Raw genomic sequence first — 20,041 nt, forward strand, 5'->3', positions numbered from 1 at the left:
TGGACAACACTGGGGAGTCAGATCATCAAACAGGACATTTGTCATACCAAGATCAAAAAACAGCTTTAAATTTACATACACAACATGTTTTAGAGGATAAATATACTCTCCAATCTCAGCTAAGAGCTATTTAAATGCTAACTTGGTGTAACCAATATAAACAAAACTTTACAATCTCAATGTAACTGTTATTTAAATTTCAACATTCCAGAATTAGATTTTTGGGACTTATTATGAGTACAGTTTTTCAAACGACAAAAGTGATACCAGCTCATCTAAACTATCGACATTATAGAGAAGCATACACACACTCACAAAAGAATCCAAAAGAACCCACCATGCTACTGCTCAGAATATTTTGATCACTCATTACTTCCAGGTAAATGTGTTAAGTGATATGAAATATTAAGGTGGGATCATATGTTTTATCACTTTGAAACTTGTTTTATTCTAATACTTTGAACACTTCCTTTTATTAGATATTCTTTCTAAAACTTCACATTTTACTTTGAAATAATTACAGATTCACAGGGTGTTGCAAAAACAGTATGAAGTCCCATATAATTTCCACCCCATTTCCCAGACAGGGTTGCATCCTCTGGATTACAGGACATCAAAACCAGGAAACTGACATTGGGATGCATGTGTACCATTTTAGGTCACCTTATCACAAGTGTCGATTCAGGTAACAACCACCACAATCAAGATCAGATTTCATCAACACAAAAACATTCCCTCTCAGTACCCCTTTCCAGTCACAACCACCCACCCCACCCCCAACCTCATCAGCCCTAACCCTTCGGTGACTGCTAATCTAACTTTGTGATAACAAAAACGTGAATGGCTGCCTACAGTGTGTGACCTGTACAGATTGGCTTTTTCCACTCAGCATCATGCCCTTGAAATCCACACTAGTTGCTGCATGCATCCAGAGTTTGTTCCTTCTTAATTGCTGAGAAGTATTCCATCTGGTATGGATGTGCCACTCATGTACTGAAGGACATTTGGGTTATTTCCTGTTTTACCATATGAAAAGTAAAGCTGACATTATTAAGACCTGCAAAATATTTGTAACTATTACACAGTTTTGTATCAATTCCCTGACCTCTATGTAGACTGTTTTGTTTGTTTGTTTTTAACTTGCAGCAAGAATTACTCTCAAACTCCACTTTTTGGGCCACAGACCCTTGTGGTCTTAGCAAAAGACCTGCCCCTCATGAAGCATACTACCAACATTTAATGAGTGCATTGGCCAGGCAGCTATTTTTTGTTGTAATAATGATGTAACAAATGAACTTACACAGAAAATGTATATGCAGAGAACACTAATTCCTAGTGCAAATGCTGGGTCACAAGCTAAAAATATTTTTAAAGGAATTGCTACCAACTGGCCTTCAAAAAATCAAAGCAGCTTATCTTAGCCACCAAGGCTGTTACAATGTCCACTTCTTACAAGATGCACTAAGATTTTTGTAGTCTTTAAAATCTGACTTGCCAAAAATATTGTTTTGTATTGAAGTAATAGAAGTTATATATTTCTCATGTTTCTGGACTTGATTTGTCATTCTTTAACTATCTATTCATATTCTTTGGCCAACATTCTATTGAAAGCTTAGTTTACTAACCTATCAAACTTGGCTCTAACATACGTTACAAAGAAATAGCCTTTAAAACTACATGTATCTGAAATCCAGCACACATATTAATAGCCCAAGAAAGTATCTGACTTTTCAATGTGGACGATAAAAATTTAGTGGATATGGTTCCCCAATTGATAAGTGCTCTTCTACTACACACAATGTCTTTATTAAGAAATCACATCTAATTCCAGCTTTAAGTGAAAAAAAAATGAATGTAGGGATGCCTTGGTGGGCTCAGGCACTTAAGCAACTGAATTCAGCTCCCATCATGATCCCAGGGTCCTGGGATCGAATCCCGCATGGGGCTTCCCGCTTAGCAGGGAGCCTGCTTCTGCCTCTGCCTGCTGCTCTCCCTGCTTCTGCTTCCTCATTCTCCCCCACCTCCCCCGACAAATAAAATCATTTTAATTAATTAATTAATTAATTAATTAATAAAAACGTGAATGGATATCACTTCTCTTAAATTCCCTGTGAAATACCAAAACATCAATTTTCTGTAACATCAAAACTATCTCCAGTTTCATTAAGAAACATGGCTGGCCTCTCTTTCGCATTTAAGGTCATCTAATCAATAGTTCCCAATAGCGCTCTTTAGACCAGCACTAGCAGCACTAACATCACCTAGTAACTTCTAAGAAATAAATGCAAATTCACAGGCCCCACCCAGACCTACTTCATAAAAAAAAACCCGGAAGGTGGTGGGTAGAGCCAGAAATCAAGCAATGTGTTTCAACAAGCATTCCAGCGGATTCCGATTCATAGGAAAGTTGGAGCACCACAACATTAAACAAATTTAGTAGAAAGACATTAAATCTGGATTGCCTTCCATACTTTTTCTTTTCATGAAAGACTTCAGCAAAGTTAATCACGCCACAGATACTAAGAATCCAGAGATATATTTTCATTCTCCCCCAAAGCAAAACAAAACAAAAATAAAGAAAACTGGAAACTGGATGTTAGCTTTATTTTCTACAAAAAGGAATCCCTAAAACTATGAAGTGATCACAAAAAAATTTCCTTAGAGAAGAAAAACCCAAAATGAACCACAGAGAACCAACAGGTCAGAACTGATGTCTTTCAAACCAGAGACTCAATCAGTTTTGTATCATACACTGCCTGATACCCCCATTCCTACATGGAACTACAACCTATAGCACTTTCGAAATTCAATGAACTAGCACATTAAACAGCACCTAGAAAAATATAATTATGCAAGTATTTGTGGTCCAGGGAATAAACAAATAAATCGGTCAAATAAAAGTAATTCTGCATGGGCAGAATAAAAGTGACCTGTATGTTGTTTTGTCCCCTAATTTCTTCTAAGCATGTATTACCATCTTCACAACCAAAAGAAAGGAGAATCAGGAATATATGGAATGATACAGGAAAATACCCTACAAGTATATTAGTTATTTTTTAAATTTTACCAATGCGCTGATAATCTCTCTCCTTCATGGGATCAAAATTCAAAAGAGGCTTTGGTAGTACCAGATAAACCGAGTTCCAACCTTCATGCTTATTAAAGTTTGAAACTCAAAGTGAACACATGGCTATTAACCCGGTTACAAGCAGGTGTTATTATGGTAGCTACCTCCTATCCACCTGGGTAAGTGCCCCATTTCCCTCCAAGTAAGACCTTCTGAGCAGGGAGCCCAATGTGGGGCTCAATCCCAGGACCTCAAGATCCTGACCTGAGCCAAAGGTAGTTGCTTAACCAACTGAGCCACCCAGGCACCCCAAGACCAGAGAACTTTTTTGTTGTTGTTGTTGTTGTTTGTTTGTTTTTAAGATTTTATTTATTTATCTGACAGAGAGAGATCACAAGTAGGCAGAGAGGCAGGCAGAGACAGAGGAAGAAGCAGGCTCCCCGCTGAACAGAGAGCCTGATGCGGGGCTCGATCCCAGGACCCTGGGATCATGACCTGAGCAAAAGGCAGAGGCTTAACCCGCTGAGCCACCCAGGCGCCCCAGAACGGTTTGGTTTTGACTGAAGTTCATTTTAAGCTGAATTTTTATTTCTTGAAACCTGGAATATTCTGGCACTTATGATATTTGACAACTTTTACTTCTAGAAAAGAATGAACAGTGTATAAACCTTCTACCGTACATAGGAAATGTCATCTCTTCTCAGAAAGCAGTCATCAGGTTTCTTTTCTCCCTGACTAACCACCAAGTACTCGATAGATTTGAAGATCCAATACAGGCTGATAATACTGGCATTCTACATCCCCTTTAATTACCTGTTCCCCGCAAAAGCAACTTCATCTTAAAATGTATTGCGAATGCTCTTAATATGAATTTTTAAGTAAGATTTTTTTTAACATATCCCTTCTACCAGTTTCTTCTCTCAACCAAAGGATCATTTAAATAGTTTTTCTAAACTGAGAAAGGGAGGGAAAGGAGAGCATTATCTAATCCTGTTGAAAAATTAAAATTTCCCTTGTTTACCTTATGATTTCTACTATTCCTGATTTCTGACTAACACTGCAGTTTTCTTGCAGTGTCTTTACTGACAATTCTTCTTGGACACGACAGTCAATCACTGCATAGAAGTGAAATTAAAGCTCAATACGTGGAGTGAATGGTCAAGACTTCCATTTAACAGAATTAATCCACAGTCCTCAACAGAATATACTCTGTGTACAACTTCCAACTTATAGGTATATGAGCACAAGACAACTTACACGATGGACAGCATAACCCCTCCATCGATACCCAACATGTTCTGTTCCCATTCTTAAACTGCCTTTAGACACCAGGTCACGTGCACACCCATCTAGTTCCTCAAAACCGATTTTGCGCATGACAGATCTGCGCTTCCTCAGCAGACGTTTAAGACTTTCTCGGCCACGTAAATAACCAAATGGACACCCAAAAAGGATTAGGAATCATCAGAGTTGTTGCTCAGGTCAATGTGCTCATGCTCTGAAGTTCCAGACCACTCCAGGAAGTACTTTCAAGGCACTGCCTACAGCATCCAAGACTCAAGTTCTGGGTTTAATTTCCAGCCCCTGGTGAGAAAAACAAAATGAGAAAAAGAGGTATACTACTTTTAAGGACACACTTCATAAAGACAACTTTGCCCTATCCTAGTAACATTACAGACACAGGACTCGAGCCCTAGTATGAAAGCTTATTTATTACATAAAACTTCCAAATGGATGGAACAGTTTTAGGTGGATTCAAACTAAAATTCATCTTCATCTATTCTATACACATTTCCTGAAGCCCTGTCACTGCCAGGCACTGTACTACACAGATATAAAAATAAAGATGTGAAAAGAGAGGTCCTGCCCTCAGGGGGCACCTGTGTGGCTCAAATCAGTTAAGGGTCAGATGCTCAGGATCTCAGGGTCATCAGATGGAGCCTCATGTGGGGCTCAGAGTCTGCATGAAGACTGCTTAAAACTTTCTCTCTCTCTGTCCCCACCCTCCCTCCCTCCCTCTCTCAAAATCATTAGGTTGTTTTGTTTTGTTTTGTTTTTAAAAGGTCCTACCCCCAAAAATGGTAAAATGTAATAGGTGATCCAATAAAACTTCTGTTCAAGTGTTAAATGAATTGTACATGATTTGGAGGGTGAGGTAAGCCAATAAAAATACAATTCAAGTGTCACAAAGATGAGCTACACCTGACTGGAGTGATGAAAAGGCTTCCTGAGACATCTAGGAGTCCAAACGGTAGTGAGCCAGGACATAGAAGCAAGGGAAAGCATTTCAGAGAACCAGAGGAAGAGAAGGTGTGAAGGTATGGAAATGAGGTCCCATGGTCCCAGCCCAAGACACATGCAGTTGGCAGGAAACACAGACCCTTATATGTGGAGGGCACATGGGGATTGGTGGCAGTCTGCTTGCACAAATCTTAAAGGAACACGAAAGAACTGAATCAAGAGCCCCTCGTGATGCTTGGCATTTGGACTTTATTTCAAAGGCAATGAGAGGGGCACCTGGGTGGATCAGTGGCTTAAAGCTTCTGCCTTCGGCTCAGGGCATGATCCCAGGGTCCTGGGATCCAGCCCCACATCTGGTTCTCTGCTTGGCGGGGAGCCTGCTTCCTCCTCTATCTCTCTCTGCCTGCCTCTCTGTCTACTTGTGATCTCTGTCAAATAAATAAGTAAAATCTTTAAATGAAAAAAAAAAAAAAAGGCAATGAAAACTGTCACGTAATTTAACTTGACCAAGCAGAGAGAGTTGGATTTGCTTGCCTCGGGCCTGGATGCATAAGGCTGGTGATGGTTATTATACAGTAAATGGTAGTTACCAGCCTGTGGGGCGAAGTGGAAAGGTGTGGATGACCTCTGAAGTGAAGGAAGAGCTTAACAAGGATGGAGGAGGGAACAAACAACTAACTTGTATCGGCCTGCCCAACAAACGACCTCCAAGAATCATTAAATCCCAGATTCAGTAAGGCCTTTCCCAATGTACCCACAGAGACTAACTATCTCTCCCATGGACTCATTTATTCCATGGGTGCGCCTCCCACCACTGAAGACCTTTTTGTCTCACCTTTTCAACATCCGTTCGGTTCCCTGAAAGCAGGCATTTTCTATCCACTTCACCAGTGACTTGAAAGAGCAATGACTGATAGAACTCTACAACTGAGGAGGCAAAAGCTTTCTCCGTTTATGGGCTGTAGAAAAGTTCCACACACCAGGCTTGATCCTTACACTACAGCTGAAAGAAGACACCTGTGTTCAAGGATGCAGGTAATTAAAAGGCACCAAGGAGCTATCCTATTTCTAGGATGTCTAAGGGTCTACACGCAGAGTGGAGCTCTAAAATAGTGTGAGGATGAAACAGCAGCACTGGTAAACTCACAACCACGCACACAAACACGGATGACTCTCCGTAAGGCAGGCCCAGGAGTGCATCCAACTGGATGACTCCACGTACACCAAATTCAGGAACATGCACAACAGCTCCCCAGCAACGGAAGTCAAGAACCGTGGCAGAAGTGAACCTCAAGAGGGTTATCACAGACCCTGGGGTCCTGGGTGTAAAGTCACATGGTGTGTTCCCCTTGTGAAGGTTCCTCAAGCTTTTGGCTTATGATCTGTGCACTTCTCTGTATATATGCTGCGGTTCAAAAAGTTTACTTAAAGGGGTGCCTGGGTGGCTCTGTGGGTTAAGCATCCAACTCCTGACTCTGGCTCAGGTCATGATCTCAGGGTCCTGGGATGGAGCTCTCAGTCTGGCTCCTGGCTCAGTGCAGACTGTACCTGACATTCTCTCTCTGTCCCTCTGCCCTCCCCTGCCCCCACATAGACTCTCTCAAGGAAACAAGTATCTTTAAGAGAATAAATAAGCCTTAAAAACAAACAAACAAACAAACACAAAACTCCCTTTCCTTAGAAAGAAGAAGGGAACTTCCGCATGGGGAGGAAGACAACACAACCAAAAAGGCCCAGGTGACAGAGCCAAAGAGAAACTGAGAGCCAAAAGAATACAGCATGTTTTAGTTCAGACTGCAAAGTAGACATCCAGGGATCCACTATTCCCTGAAGTTCTAACGAATTGAGTTAGTGCTGACCACTTCCTCACCCAGCTGCCGTTTAACAAAATAGTTTTGTTTTTGGTTTTGGTTTTGGTTTTGGTTTTTTTTTTGTGGGGGGCATAAAGGGAGAGAGAAAGCACACAAGCAGGCAGAGAGGCAGGCAGAGGTGGAGAGAGAGGCAGGCTCCCCGCCGAGCCAGGAGCCCCATGCGGGACTCCATCCCAGGACCCCAGGATCATGACCTGAGCCGAAAGCAGTGGCTTAACCCACTGAGCCACCCAGGCGTCCCTACCAAAATTGTTTTTATTCATCTTGGAATTTCTTCAGCATTGACTGAAGCACAGGATGAACCTACGTCACTCAAACCTCCCATCCCAGCAACTAAGAGCATACACTGACAAGTTAGCTGGCCTGGCCTCAGAAAATGGCAGGCAACTAAGGAAAAGCAGACTAGCCTCTATACAAAGGTCTCCATTTTACATTATCCCCAACCCAATGAGCTAAACGGCAAAGCCTACAGTAATAACCTACAGAAGTAACTACCCCTTGCTCCAAAAGAAAGGACATTGTGTGCTGCCCAAAAAGACTAATGTGTACCTTAACACTGTCTAGAAAGACACCCATCACCACTGCAGAAGATCATCAGAAAAGAAACAAACACAAACTGACAATTCAGCTTTCCAAAAAATTACACTTTCTTTATCCAACCCCAACCTTTATCTTCAAACACAAGAAAGGAAGAGACATTTGCCGCTCAAGAGAGGAAAAGCACAACAACCAGCATAACTGTACCTCCACCACCAAATCGCTCAGGAGAAGAAAACGTAATTCAGGCCAGGCAAATTAAAACCATTCTACACATGGTCAAAAGAAAACGTCTAAACTCCTCCAATCCACAGAAAAATCCCTGCTTCCTCTCCTTTTGAGCCCATCCATACCAATAACCCAATGGATACAAGTGGCAAACCAATCCAGCCCGTTAGAAATGAGACAAAAACTTGGACAAATGTCCTCCCACAAGTCGTGCGGTGAATAGGACCCCTTTGCACCCAACACGAAATACACACAACCAAAACCACACATCAACCACCTGCAAATACAAAAAAGCCATCCTCAACAAGTTGGAAAGAGGACCTCAAGGAGAGCCCTCCACCCTCTCCCACACCTTAAGCAACAAAAGTCCTCCCATCAAAGCTAACCCAGATCTTCAAGTACCTGGTGGAGGTGCCTTCCCTCACGTGGCAGATGCTGCCTATGAAGGCTTCAACGCAGCTTCTGAAGGTGCAGATGCTCAAACCCCAAAAGCCTTTCTCTACAGCAGGTTCTCTGGTCATTCTGGCCTTCTGAGGAGTGAGGAGTGGGGGAAAGGGGAGGGAAGAGACAGGGATCCAGTTAAAAAGGAGGAGAAACACAGGCATTGGTGAGCCCTCGCAACTTCCCAGGCATCCAGTGCTGCAAACTTGGCTCAGAGACTGACCACCCACCCTTTCCAGGGACGGAAACAGGGACCAGGGAGTGCACGGGGTGCCCCCAAGGGCACCCCACAACCTCAGGGCCCAGACCCTGCAACCTCTAACAGATGGCAGAGATGGCAGCAGCCCCAGAGAGGCCGCGGTGGGCGCGGGGAGCAGGCGGACTTGTGGACTGCAGTGTGGGGCTGTCGGGGGCGAGGGCGGGGGGTGCAGCAGAGGAGATGCTGGCTGGATTGGACGGGGCACGCAGAAGCAGCCAGAGGCCAGTGGCGGCGAGTGGGCCGGCTCCTTCCCTCTCCCCTCCCAGTCTGGCTCCCTCCCTCCCTCCTCACCAAGGTAAATCTCCCTTTCCCTGGGACAAAGGGCCATGGCGGTGGCAGCGGCGGACGGCCGCTGAGGAGCAGGCACCAGGGCTGCTGCACCAGAGGAGCCAGGCCTGAGCGGGAGCGACCCGGCCCGCTGCCGCCGCAGCCTCCCCCAGCCCGGAGAAATCTCCATTTTAGCATCGCGCGCCTCCCTCGGCCCTGGGGAGCCACGGAGACTTGTCGTCGCCATCCCCTTCTCGCCACCAACCCTCCCTCCCCTTCCACCAGCTCAGCTCAGAGCAGGTACCTGGTCGGGCTCTCCTTATCGCGAAAGGACAAGGGTTGGCTGTACCCCCGCCCGCCCACCCCAAAGCCCAAAGTGGCGCCACTGGAAGGAGAAATGCCATCCAGGAATTCCTCCCAAATCTGCCCCCCTCCCTTCTCGGCGCCAGTCCTCAGCCCTACCTCTGCCCTTCCTCAGTTGCTGGCCCTCGCTGGAGCTGCCACTGCCGCCGCTTGCGCAGCCCCCGCCGCCATCTGCGTTGCTGCCATCTGCGCCGGAGCCGCCTCTTGTGTAGCCAACACCGCTTGTGCAGCCGACGCAATCTGCGTCGCCGCCGCTGTCTGCTCCACCGCTGCTGCTGACGCCGCCGCCGCCGCCGCTGCCGCTGCTGGAGCCGTGGACGCCCAAGCGGTTGCCGCTTGTGCAGCCCAGCTGTCTGCGCCAATGCCGCTTGCCCGCCCACACCGTCGTCTGTACCGCGGCCGCTGCCGCAGCCAACACCGCCTGCGCCGCCGCCGACAATGCCGCCGCCACCAAAGCCACCGCCATCTGCACCGCCACCGCCTGCGCCGCCCACGCCGCTGTCTGCACCGCCACTGTTACCACTGCCGCCGCCGACTCTGCCGCCGCCGGTACCGTCTGCGCCGCCACCGCCGCTGCCGCCACTTGAATCCCCACGCTGCTTGTGCAGCCCAGGCCGCTTGCGCCGCCGACGCCGTCCCAGCCTGTCTGGCGACGCCGCCACCTGCGCCGCCGCCTCTTCTCCGGCCCACGCCCTCTGCACCGCCTCAGACACCGCTTAAGCCGCGGGCGGATGCCCCGGCTGCGCCATCGCGGCTACGGAGGCTGATGGCGCTGGCGGCGCAGACAGTGGCGGCGGCGGAAGCGGCGGCGGCGGAAGCGGCGGCGTCAGAGGCGCAAGCGGCCCTGCGGCGTAAAAAGTGGCCGCAGAACGCGGCGTTGCGGGCGCCAAGAGCCATAGGGGCAGATGCCTTCAGCTGCACAAGCCGCTTAGGCTCCGAAGGCGTCCAGGGCTCAAGCGGTGGCGGCAGCGGCATAAGCGGTGGCGACGGCGGGGATAGCAGTGGCAGCGGCTTCAGCGGCACAAGCGGCGTCGGTGACGGCGCAGAGGACGTCAGCGGCGGAACCAGCGACGGCGTCAACGGTGCAAGCGGCCTCTGCGCAGACAACGCGGCGGTACAGACAGCAGCGGCTTCAGCGGCGTAGGTAGCAGCGACGGTGCACACAGCGGCTTCGGCGTCGCAAGCGGCGGTGCAGATGGAGGTGGCTTCGACGGAACAAGCGGCATCAGCGGCGGCGCAGGCAGTGTTGGCTGCGGAAGGGGCGGCCACACAGACGACGGCGTCCGCGGTGCAAGCGGCACTGGCACAGACAGCTGGACTGCGCAAGCGGCGACCGCTTGGGCGTTCAGGGCTCCAGCAGGGGCGGCGGTGTCTGCGGCGGTAGCAGCGGTGGAGCAAACAGCGGCGTCTGCGCAGACTGCGTTGGCTGCACAAGCGGTGTTGGCAACTCAAGGGGCGGCTGCAGCGCAGATGGCAGCAACGCAGATGGCGGCGGTGGAGCGGCGAAGCGGCGGCGGGGGCTGCGCAAGCGGTGGCAGCGGGAGCCAGAGGGACAGCAACTGAGGAAGGGCAGAGGTAGGGCTGAGGACTGTCGCCGAGAAGTGAGGACTTCGTGGACGGCATTTTCCTTCCAGTGGCGCCACTTTGGCCTTTGGGACGGTGGCGTGCGGGGGTAGAGCCCACCCGTGTCCTTGTGCAATAAGGAGAGCCCGACCAGGTACCTGCTGTTAGCTGAGAGGGTGGAAGGGGAGGGAGGGCTGTGGGCTAGAGGGGGCTGGCGACGACAAGTTTCCGTGGCTACCCAGGGCAGAGGGAGCCCCGCGCTGCTAAAATGGAGATCCTGGCCCTGGGGGAGGCTGCGGCAGCAGTGGGCGCCGTCGCTCCCGCTGGAGGCAGGCGGCTCTGAGTGCAGCAGCCCTGGCAGCTCCTCCTCAGCGGCCCTCCGCCGCTGCCACCGCCATTACCATTCCTCCCAGGCAAAGGGAGATTTACCCAGGTAGGGAGAAAGGGAGGGAGCCAGCCTGGGAGGGGAGAGGGAAGGATCTGGCCCATTTCCCGCCACAAGCCTCTGGCTGCCTCTACCTGCTCCCTCCAGATCTGCCCAGCCTCTCCCCTGCCGGCCCCTTCCCCAGCCCCACGCTGCAGTCCACAAGTCGGCGGCTCCCCATGACCGCCTTGGCCTCTCTCAGGCCGCTGCCATCTCCACTGCCTGTGGGAGGCAGCATGGTCTGGGCCCAGAGTTTGTGGAGTGCACATGGGGGCGCCCCGTGCACTCCCCGGTCCCTGTTTTGGTCCCTGGAAAGGGTGGGTGGGTGGTCGGTCTTCCAGCCAAGTTTGCAGCACTGGATGCCTGGGAAGTTGTGAGGGCTCACCACTGCCTGTATTTTGCTGTTTCTCCTCCTTTTTAACTGGATCCCTGTCTCTTCCCTCCCCTTTCCCCCACTCCTCCCTCCTCAGAAGGCCAGAAAGACCAGGGAAACTGCTGCAGAGAAAGGCTTTTGGGGTTAGAGCATCTGCACCTTCAGAAGCTGCACTGAAGCCTTCATAGGCAGCATCTGCAATGTGAGGGAAGGCACCTCCACCAGGTACTTGAAGATCTGGGTTAGCTTTGATGGGAGGACTTTTGTTGCTTAAGGTGTGGGAGAGGGTGGAGGGCTCTCCTTGAGGTCCTCTTTCCAACTTGTTGAGGATGGCTTTTTTTCATTTTCGGGCGGTTGATGTGTGGTTTTGGTTGTGTGTATTTCGTGTTGGGTGCAAAGCAGACACATCTCCAATGGAGACATATAAATGCCTATCAGACACATGAAAAAATGTTCATCATCACTAGCCCTCAGGTAGATTCAAATTAAAACCACATTGAGATATCACCTTACACCAGTTAGAATGGCCAGAATTAGCAAGACAGGAAACAACATGTGTTGGAGGGGTTGTGGAGAAAGGGGAACCCTCTTCCACTGTTGGTGGGAATGCGAGTTGGTGCAACCTATTTGGAGAACAGTGTGGAGATTCCTCAAGAAATTAAAAATAAAACTTCCCTATGACCCGGCCATTGGGCTCCTGGGTATTTAACCCAAAGGTACAGATGTAGTGAAAAGAAGGGCCATCTGTACCCCAGTGTTTATAGCAGCAATGGCCACGGTCGCCAAACTGTGGAAAGATCCAAGATGCCCTTCAACGGACGAATGGATAAGGAAGATATGGTCCATATACACTATGGAGTATTATGCCTCCATCAGAAAGGACGAATGCCCAACTTTTGTAGCAACATGGAAGGGACTGGAAGAGATTATGCTGAGTGAAATAAGTCAAGCAGAGAGAGTCAATTATCATATGGTTTCACTTAATGGTGGAGCATAACAAGTAGCATGCAGGACATGGGAAGATAGAGAGGAAAAGGGAGTTGGGGGAAATTGGAAGGGGAGGTGAACCATGAGAGCCTAGGGACTTGGAAAAACAATCTAAGGGGTTTGAAGGGGCGGGGGGTGGTAGGTAGGGGGAACCAGGTGGTGGGTTTTAGAGAGTGCAGGGATTGCATGGAGTACTGGGTGTGGTGCAAAAATAATGAATATTGTTATGCTGAAAATAAATAAGAAATAAATTTAAAAAAAAACCAAAAAAACAGTATTCCATTGTGTATGCATGTATATATATATATATATATATACATATGTGTTTATGTATGCGTATACTTGTGTATACATGTAGTTTTCCAGTTTGGAGCATTGTGAATAGAGCTAAGAACATCTGTGTAATAAGTTTACATAGTTTCATATGGAAAAAAACAGAAAAAGAAAAGGATGAGTTTCAAATATGCAATTTAAGAGTGTGTAACCTTGGGAAAGTAACTTATAACCCTATATATTATACAGTAACTAGGTGGTACGGGAGAAAATATACACATTTTATCTCAATAAAATGCATTTTATAACTTTTATGTAGAAATATGTAACATTTGATGTAAAAATGCATAAATATTAAAGTATTAAGTAGAGCTGGTGGTATTCCCAGTTTACAAATAAGAGCATAATGATTGATTTGTCTACAGTCACAGTGTTTAGGTGCAACAATTAAAAACCAAGCTAAATCTTTTGTCTCGATATCCGTTTTACATCACATGTCTATTATGCGTAGGCAGAAAGCATGACACAATTTGAATCCCCATTTTTCTATGTATTTAATAATCTTTCTTGATTTGAGTGTATTGGGGAGCTCAAGTCAAATGAAAGCCTACATTTGTGAAAATTTCACATTTCATTTGTGAAATGAAAAACAACATTTGTGGTAAGAAAGCCAATAGAATTTTGTTACATTCTTAATGAACACTCCATGGAGTATCAGCTAAAAGAGAATCATTGTATAATTAGAAAATAACATCAAAATTAAACAGCAGTAAATAAGTAAATAGACATGTGCTTTCCACTACTCAGGTTAATAATTAAAATACAGTCATATGAAGTGTGCAAATATGTGTATGTAGGGGGGAAAACAGAGTGAAATGTAGTCTCAAGAGATCTGGCCTTGATGTTTAGGCTACCTTTCAAAACCCAGGGGTAGGATCTACTTTCTATAGTTACCACATTATATAGTTTAAACCTTAATTTTCTCAAGAAATTGCACAATACTCCAGCAAAAGAGAAGTATAGCTATCTATACACTAGGGAAAAAAAAAAAAAAACAAAATACGATGAATTAAAGCCATTTCCAAAGAACTCCAGATATATGTTGAATGGATAAAGACGTGGACAAAAGCTGTCATTCTTATGTTTCCATATGTTAAAGAACTGAAAAAAAACCATGTTTAAAGAATACACCGGGGTGCCTTGGTGGCTTAGTGGGTTAAAGCCTCTGCCTTTGGCTCAGGTCATGATCCCTGAGTCCTGGGATCTAGCCCAGCACTGGGCTCTCTGCTCAGCAGGGAACCTGCTTCCTCCTCTCTCTCTTTCTGCCTGCCTCTCTGTCTGTCAAATAAATAAATAAAATCTTACAAAAAAGAATACACAGGAAGTACAAGAATGGTGCCCCACCAAATCAAAAATATACTAGAAATAAAATTAGAACAGAATGAAATGAAAGTTGCATTATAACTGAAATAAAATATTCTCCAGATGAGCTCAATGGTAGTAAAAGATGAAATAATCAGGGAATATAAATAGAGATCAATTGAGATTATCCAGTCTGAAAAACCAAAAGACCTATAAATGTAGTATTCATGTTGAAGAACTAAAGTCACTCAATGTGTGGTCTCTAACTCCATGCAATAAAATAAAGGTCATTCACAAAAGGACACAGAAAATTCACAGATATGTGGAAAATAAATAACACACTCCCAAATGAGACAGGAGTCAAAAAAGAAATCACAGTAGAAGTTAGAAAATACCTTGAGATGATTGAAAGCCAAAAATCTGTCAATTGCTCATCTCTTGAAAGTGAAAATATAAAATACAAAGTCTTATGGGATACAGTTAAGTTTTTTTTTTTTTTTTTGAGGGAAACTTAGGATTATAAACATATTTAAAAAGGAAGAAAGTGTTACTTTAATAACCTATCATGGGCGCCTGGGTGGCTCAGTGGGTTAAGCCGCTGCCTTCCGCTCAGGTCATGATCTCAGGGTCCTGGGATCAAGTCCCACATGGGGCTCTCTGCTCAGCAGGGGGCCTGCTTCCCTTCCTCTCTCTCTGCCTGCCTCTCTGCCTACTGTGATCTCTCTCTGTCAAATAAATAAATAAAATCTTTAAAAAAAATAACCTATCATCGTAAGAAATGACAAAATGAAAAACAAATTAGGGGCTTATAGGTGGCTCAGTTGGTTAGGTGACCAATTCTTGGTTTTGGCTCAGGTCATTATCTCAGGGTTGTGGGCTTGAGCCCCGTGTTGGGCTCTGTGCTCAGCGAGGACTGCTTTTGTCTCTCTGCTCTTCCCTTCTCACTCACTCTTTCAGTCTCTCAAATAAAGAAATAAAAATAAAAACTTGATAAAGGAAGAATGAGTTAAAAGGCAAGCAAAAGGAAAGAAATTTTGAAAGATGAGATCAGATATAAATGAAATAAGACACAACAGAGAAAATCAATATATACAAAAGCTAATTCTTTTTTTTTAAAAAAGATTTTATTTTATTATTTGTTTGACAGAGACAGATCAAAAGTAGGCAGGAGGCAGGCAGAGAGAGAGGAAGGGAAGCAGGCTCCCTGCTGAGCAGGGAGCCTGATGAGGGGCTTGATCCCAGGACCCTGAGAACAATTCACATTCATTCTGTGAGAGTCAGTATTAGCCAGATCCCAAAACCAGGTAAAGATGACACAAGAAAATGAAATTATAGACCAATGTCTCTTAGAACTGTAGACACAAAAATCTTCAATACTAATGCTAGTAAACTGAATTCAGCAACACATAAAATGCTATGGCCAAAGAGGATTTATCTCAGGTATGCAAAGTTTGCTAAAAATGTGATATTTAGGGGCACCTGGGTGGCTCAGTCATTGGGCATTTGCCTTCAGCTCAGGTCATGATCCCAGGGTCTTGGGATCAAGCCCTGCATAAGGCTCCAAGCCTGGCAGAGGGCATGAGTTCTGAGGATCCACTAAGAATGACCTCACTCTATATACATGCAAGGCACCTTCCATATCCATCCCCAGCTCAAGGGAAGATGGTTTTTACCTTGAAACTAATTATCAAAAGTTCTGCACCTAATTCTATACTCATGAATTTGTTTTCTTTTTCTTAAAGAACTCCCCAACACCAGCAAATTACATAGGCTTTAGGCACTGCAAAGTCTCCACCCTCTCTTGTCCTAACACATTACTGTTAGTAAGAATGTAGATAATTTAAATGGATGGAAGCAGGGCTTCTTGACTTTGAAAATATGGAATTTCTTTAAAGAAATGTTGAATTCAAGTAATTTTTCTAACTCTTCAATGGCCAAAAAATGTTCAGAAAAGCCACTCATTTACTCTACTAATTTTCCTGCTCGCCTTAAAAGATGATGGTAGTGGGGCACCTGGGTGGCTCAGTGGGTTAAGCATCTGCCTTCAGCTCAGGTCATGGTCCCAAGGTCCTGGGATCGAGCCCGGCATCAGGCTCTCTGCTCGGCGGGGAGTCTGCTTCTCCCTTTGCCTCTGCCTGTCTCCCTGCTTGTGCTCTCTCTCTCAAATGAATAAATAAAATCTTAAAAAAAAAAAAGATTACAGTAGTGTTTTTCTACCAAAAAAAAAAAAGGTAGATCCTCATGAAACTCTCACGTAAGGCTGATCCACTGTCAGTGAATGGGGTTTCTTAGTGGGAACATTCCTTCAGTACAAATATTTTTTCAAAAGACAAATTAAAAGTTGTCCTTTGTTTTTAATTTTTAAATAAGCAATTATTAACAGAATTTCCCAAATATAAGGCAAGGAGCTTTTTTTTCAAAAATGTTCTTTCCCCAGAAAAGATTTTAACTTGGGCTTACATCTGTATGAAGTCTCACGTATTATGAGTGTCCTCTCAATTATTTTATATGAAAAATCAAGTCCTCTTTAGAGAATAATTTTACCTTAAAAGGCTCTCAATCAGTGATAGTTTGGTTGTTTATAGAGGTCTGTTGACAAAACTAATCCGAAAACAATAGCAAAAAAGCATCAAATAATCATTACTCTAGGGGTGATGACCTCACATTGACAAAGACTATATATTTTTGTAAACAACTTCATGGTCAATTTGAAAACCTCATAGGAAGGGTTTAGATTGTGGAGAATATGAATCCAAACATATAGGTTGAATTTTTTAAAAAGAAATGATCCTCATACTCAGTGGATGGATATTAAAAGTAGAGAAGGGACCAGAAAATAAGTTCCAAACTGAGAAGGCACTTTGAGACCAAAAACCAAAAGAGGCCCCACCACACAGTTTATACAGAACTGTATTCAGGGCATCGGGTGGGCAACAATCCATGGCAGTCGCACAAGTATTCTTTGCAAAACCTAGACGTTAGCCCAGAGATTTTTACAGAATGAGGAGACATGTGGATCATGAGATCAAAATGTTCACACGCACCTCCAAGTGCTTGCATGCCCCTAATTGACAGCTCACCTTTAATTAGATCTTGGTCATCACCTGTGCATCAAGGAGAAGAGACTATGTTACCTCTAACAAATTCATGGCCAAAAGAAGTCTCCTCTAATCCTAGCCTTAGTGGGCATTTCTAAGGTCTGTATCAATCTCCAAGGGGTCTGGAACACAGTCCCAAGAGCAAACATGAACATGTTGGAGGGCCAAAGATGGAGTCAGTATTGTCTGCAATTGTATAACAGATGCTTGGATGTTGGGGGAACTTTTCAATGACAACATTATATGCAAATTAAAAGCTGTATTTAACACTCAGAAGGAGTGAGACCAGCGTTCTAAAAAACTTGCAGATGATGTGAATACTGGCTCTAGTAGATAGAAGCAGCCTGTAAACGATTTTTTAAAGATCTTATTTATTTGGGAGAAAGAGAGAGAATGTATGCACGAGTTGGAGGGAGTAGCAGAGAGGGAGGGACAAGCAGACTCTGCACTGAGCACAGAGTGCAACATGGGGCTCAATCCCAGGACCCTGAGGTCATGACCCGAAATGAAATCAAGAGTTGGGCACTCAACTAATGGAGCCACCCAGGTGCCCCTATAAACTGTTAAGATAAAAATATTCCCTGAATTGTGAAAAAGGGGATTTCTAAATTAACATTGGTATCACTTTACATGTGTCTATGAACTCTACTTACTAAATGTTATAGATTATTTCATCTTCATCTCCAGGATTTTTTTTTTAATTTTTTAAATTTTATTTATTTATTTGACAGACAGAGATCACAAGAAGGCAGAGAGACAGGCAGAGAGAGGAGGAAGCAGGCTCCCCGCTGAGCAGAGAGCCCAATGTGGGGCTCAATCCCAGGACCCTGGGATCAGGACCTGAGCCGAAGGCAGGGGCTTTAACCCACTGAGCCACCCAGGCACCCCCCCCAAGATTTTTTTATATTCAAATTGTCAAAATCAAGTGCATGAAAACATTATTTGGCCTTTCTTTTTGGAAAAATTGCCATTCACTTTATACTTGAACATATTTTCCATATAATTAATAAAGATCTCCATTATAACGTACTTAATTCAGTTCAGATGGGTTCATTGATTTATGTAATGTTAAATATATCTGAATTTTCTCCTTAGTACTAAAAAAGTTGTGAACTACTTATACCAAAACCCTGGTGCAATTTTTAGACTGATTTGCTTTTCCTGAGCAGGAGATAGCTCCCTTTATTTTGCCAAATGGGGCCAAAAGATTCATAATTCACTGGAAAGTATGTTACTCTTCATCACCAAGTGATTTATAAGACCAAATGTCATGCATGTATAGGAAACTGGAAACATGTAAGGAATTTCCTCACTGATAATTAAATATAGGCATTCAAGATGGCTCTTCAATAAATGATTTTTATATTTCTAAAGTAAGAAATTCTGTTACCTTTGTTTTGTTATTTTTCAGTAGAGCTAGAAGGACTTTTTAGGAGACGACATTTTAATCACCCACTTTTTTTAAGATTTTATTTATTTATTTGAAAGACAGAGATCGCAAGGAGGCAGTGAGGCAGGCAGAGAGAGAGGGGGAAGTGGGCTCCCTGCTGATCAGAGAGCCCAATGTGGGGTTCGATCCCAGAACCCTGGGATCATGACCTCAGCCGAAGGCAGAGGCTTTAATCCACTGAACCACCCAAGCGCCTCCCACACTTATTTTTAATGTAATGGTTGATGCCCTTACATTCAGTCTACCATCTTGCAATTGTTTCAGTTTGTCCCATCTGTGATTTGTTCCATTTTGCCTGCTTTCTCCTTTGCGAACTAATAGACTATGTTAAAAAATATTCCGTGTTATCTCCACTATTGCCTTATTAGCCATAGGTGAGTTTTTTGTTTTATTTTTAGAAAGGGAGCGGGGGGAACAAGGGAGAGAATCTTAAGCAGGTTCTGAACCCAGCACAGAGTCCAATCGGGGCTCAATCCCACAACCCTGAGATCATAACCTGAACAGGATCAAGAGTCAGCCGCTTAACCATCTGAGCCACCCAGTGGCCCAGCCGTATGTTCTTGTTTTACTCTTTTAGTGGATGCTTTAGAATTTACAATATGCATTTTTAACTTTTCACAATTTATCTTCAAATATTATTCTTGGCTAAATTTATTCCTAAGTACTTTATTGTTTTTGATTCTATTGTAAATGGGATTTTTTTAAGAGTTTCTCTTTTGATAGTATGTTGCTAGCATATAGAAACACAAGTGATTTTTACATGTTAATTTTGTGTTCTGTAGCAATTCTGAGTTCATTTATCGATTTCAACAGTTTTTTGGTGGGGTCTTTAGGATTTTCTGTATATAGGACCACATCAACTGAAAACACAGACACTTTCACTTCCCCCTCTCCCATTTCCATGTCTTTTTCTATCTTTTCTCTACCTAGCGGCTCTGGCTAGGACTCTAGAACTACACTGAATGGAGTAGCAAGAGCGGGCAGTCTTGTCTTGTTCCTGACCTTAGAGTAAAAGCTTTCAACTTTTCACTGTTATATACAATGTTAGCTCTGGGCTTGTCATGTATGACCTTTACTTTTTTTTTTTTTTTTTAAGATTTTATTTATTTACTTGAAAGAGATAGAGAATGATAGTGGAGTGAGGGGCAGAGGGAGAAGCGGATTCCCCATGAGCAGGAAGCCAGGCGTGGAGCTGGATCCCTGAACTCTGGGATCATGACCTGAGCAGAAGGCAGAC

The 20,041-nt window shown here is 44.7% G+C and overlaps 1 protein-coding gene and 1 non-coding gene across 2 annotated transcripts; both read right to left on the minus strand.

Moving 5' to 3' along the window:
• Positions 1 to 1,138: 1,138 nt before the first annotated feature.
• On the minus strand, positions 1,139 to 1,288 carry LOC122890795. The gene has a single exon (XR_006381217.1). It is a non-coding gene; the product is annotated as a small nucleolar RNA SNORA62/SNORA6 family (small nucleolar RNA).
• Positions 1,289 to 8,369: 7,081 nt separating this feature from the next.
• On the minus strand, positions 8,370 to 10,023 carry LOC122890367 (uncharacterized PE-PGRS family protein PE_PGRS54-like). The gene is made up of 3 exons (XM_044225997.1): positions 10,016 to 10,023; positions 9,374 to 9,969; positions 8,370 to 8,474 (listed from the first exon to the last, which is right to left on the minus strand). Exons 1-3 carry the CDS (start codon positions 10,021 to 10,023, stop codon positions 8,395 to 8,397), a joined length of 684 nt encoding a protein of 227 aa, XP_044081932.1. The 3' UTR covers positions 8,370 to 8,394.
• Positions 10,024 to 20,041: the final 10,018 nt, after the last annotated feature.

Source organism: Neovison vison, chromosome 11 (genome assembly GCF_020171115.1).
Source record: "Neovison vison isolate M4711 chromosome 11, ASM_NN_V1, whole genome shotgun sequence".
Lineage (NCBI taxonomy): Eukaryota > Metazoa > Chordata > Mammalia > Carnivora > Mustelidae > Neogale > Neogale vison.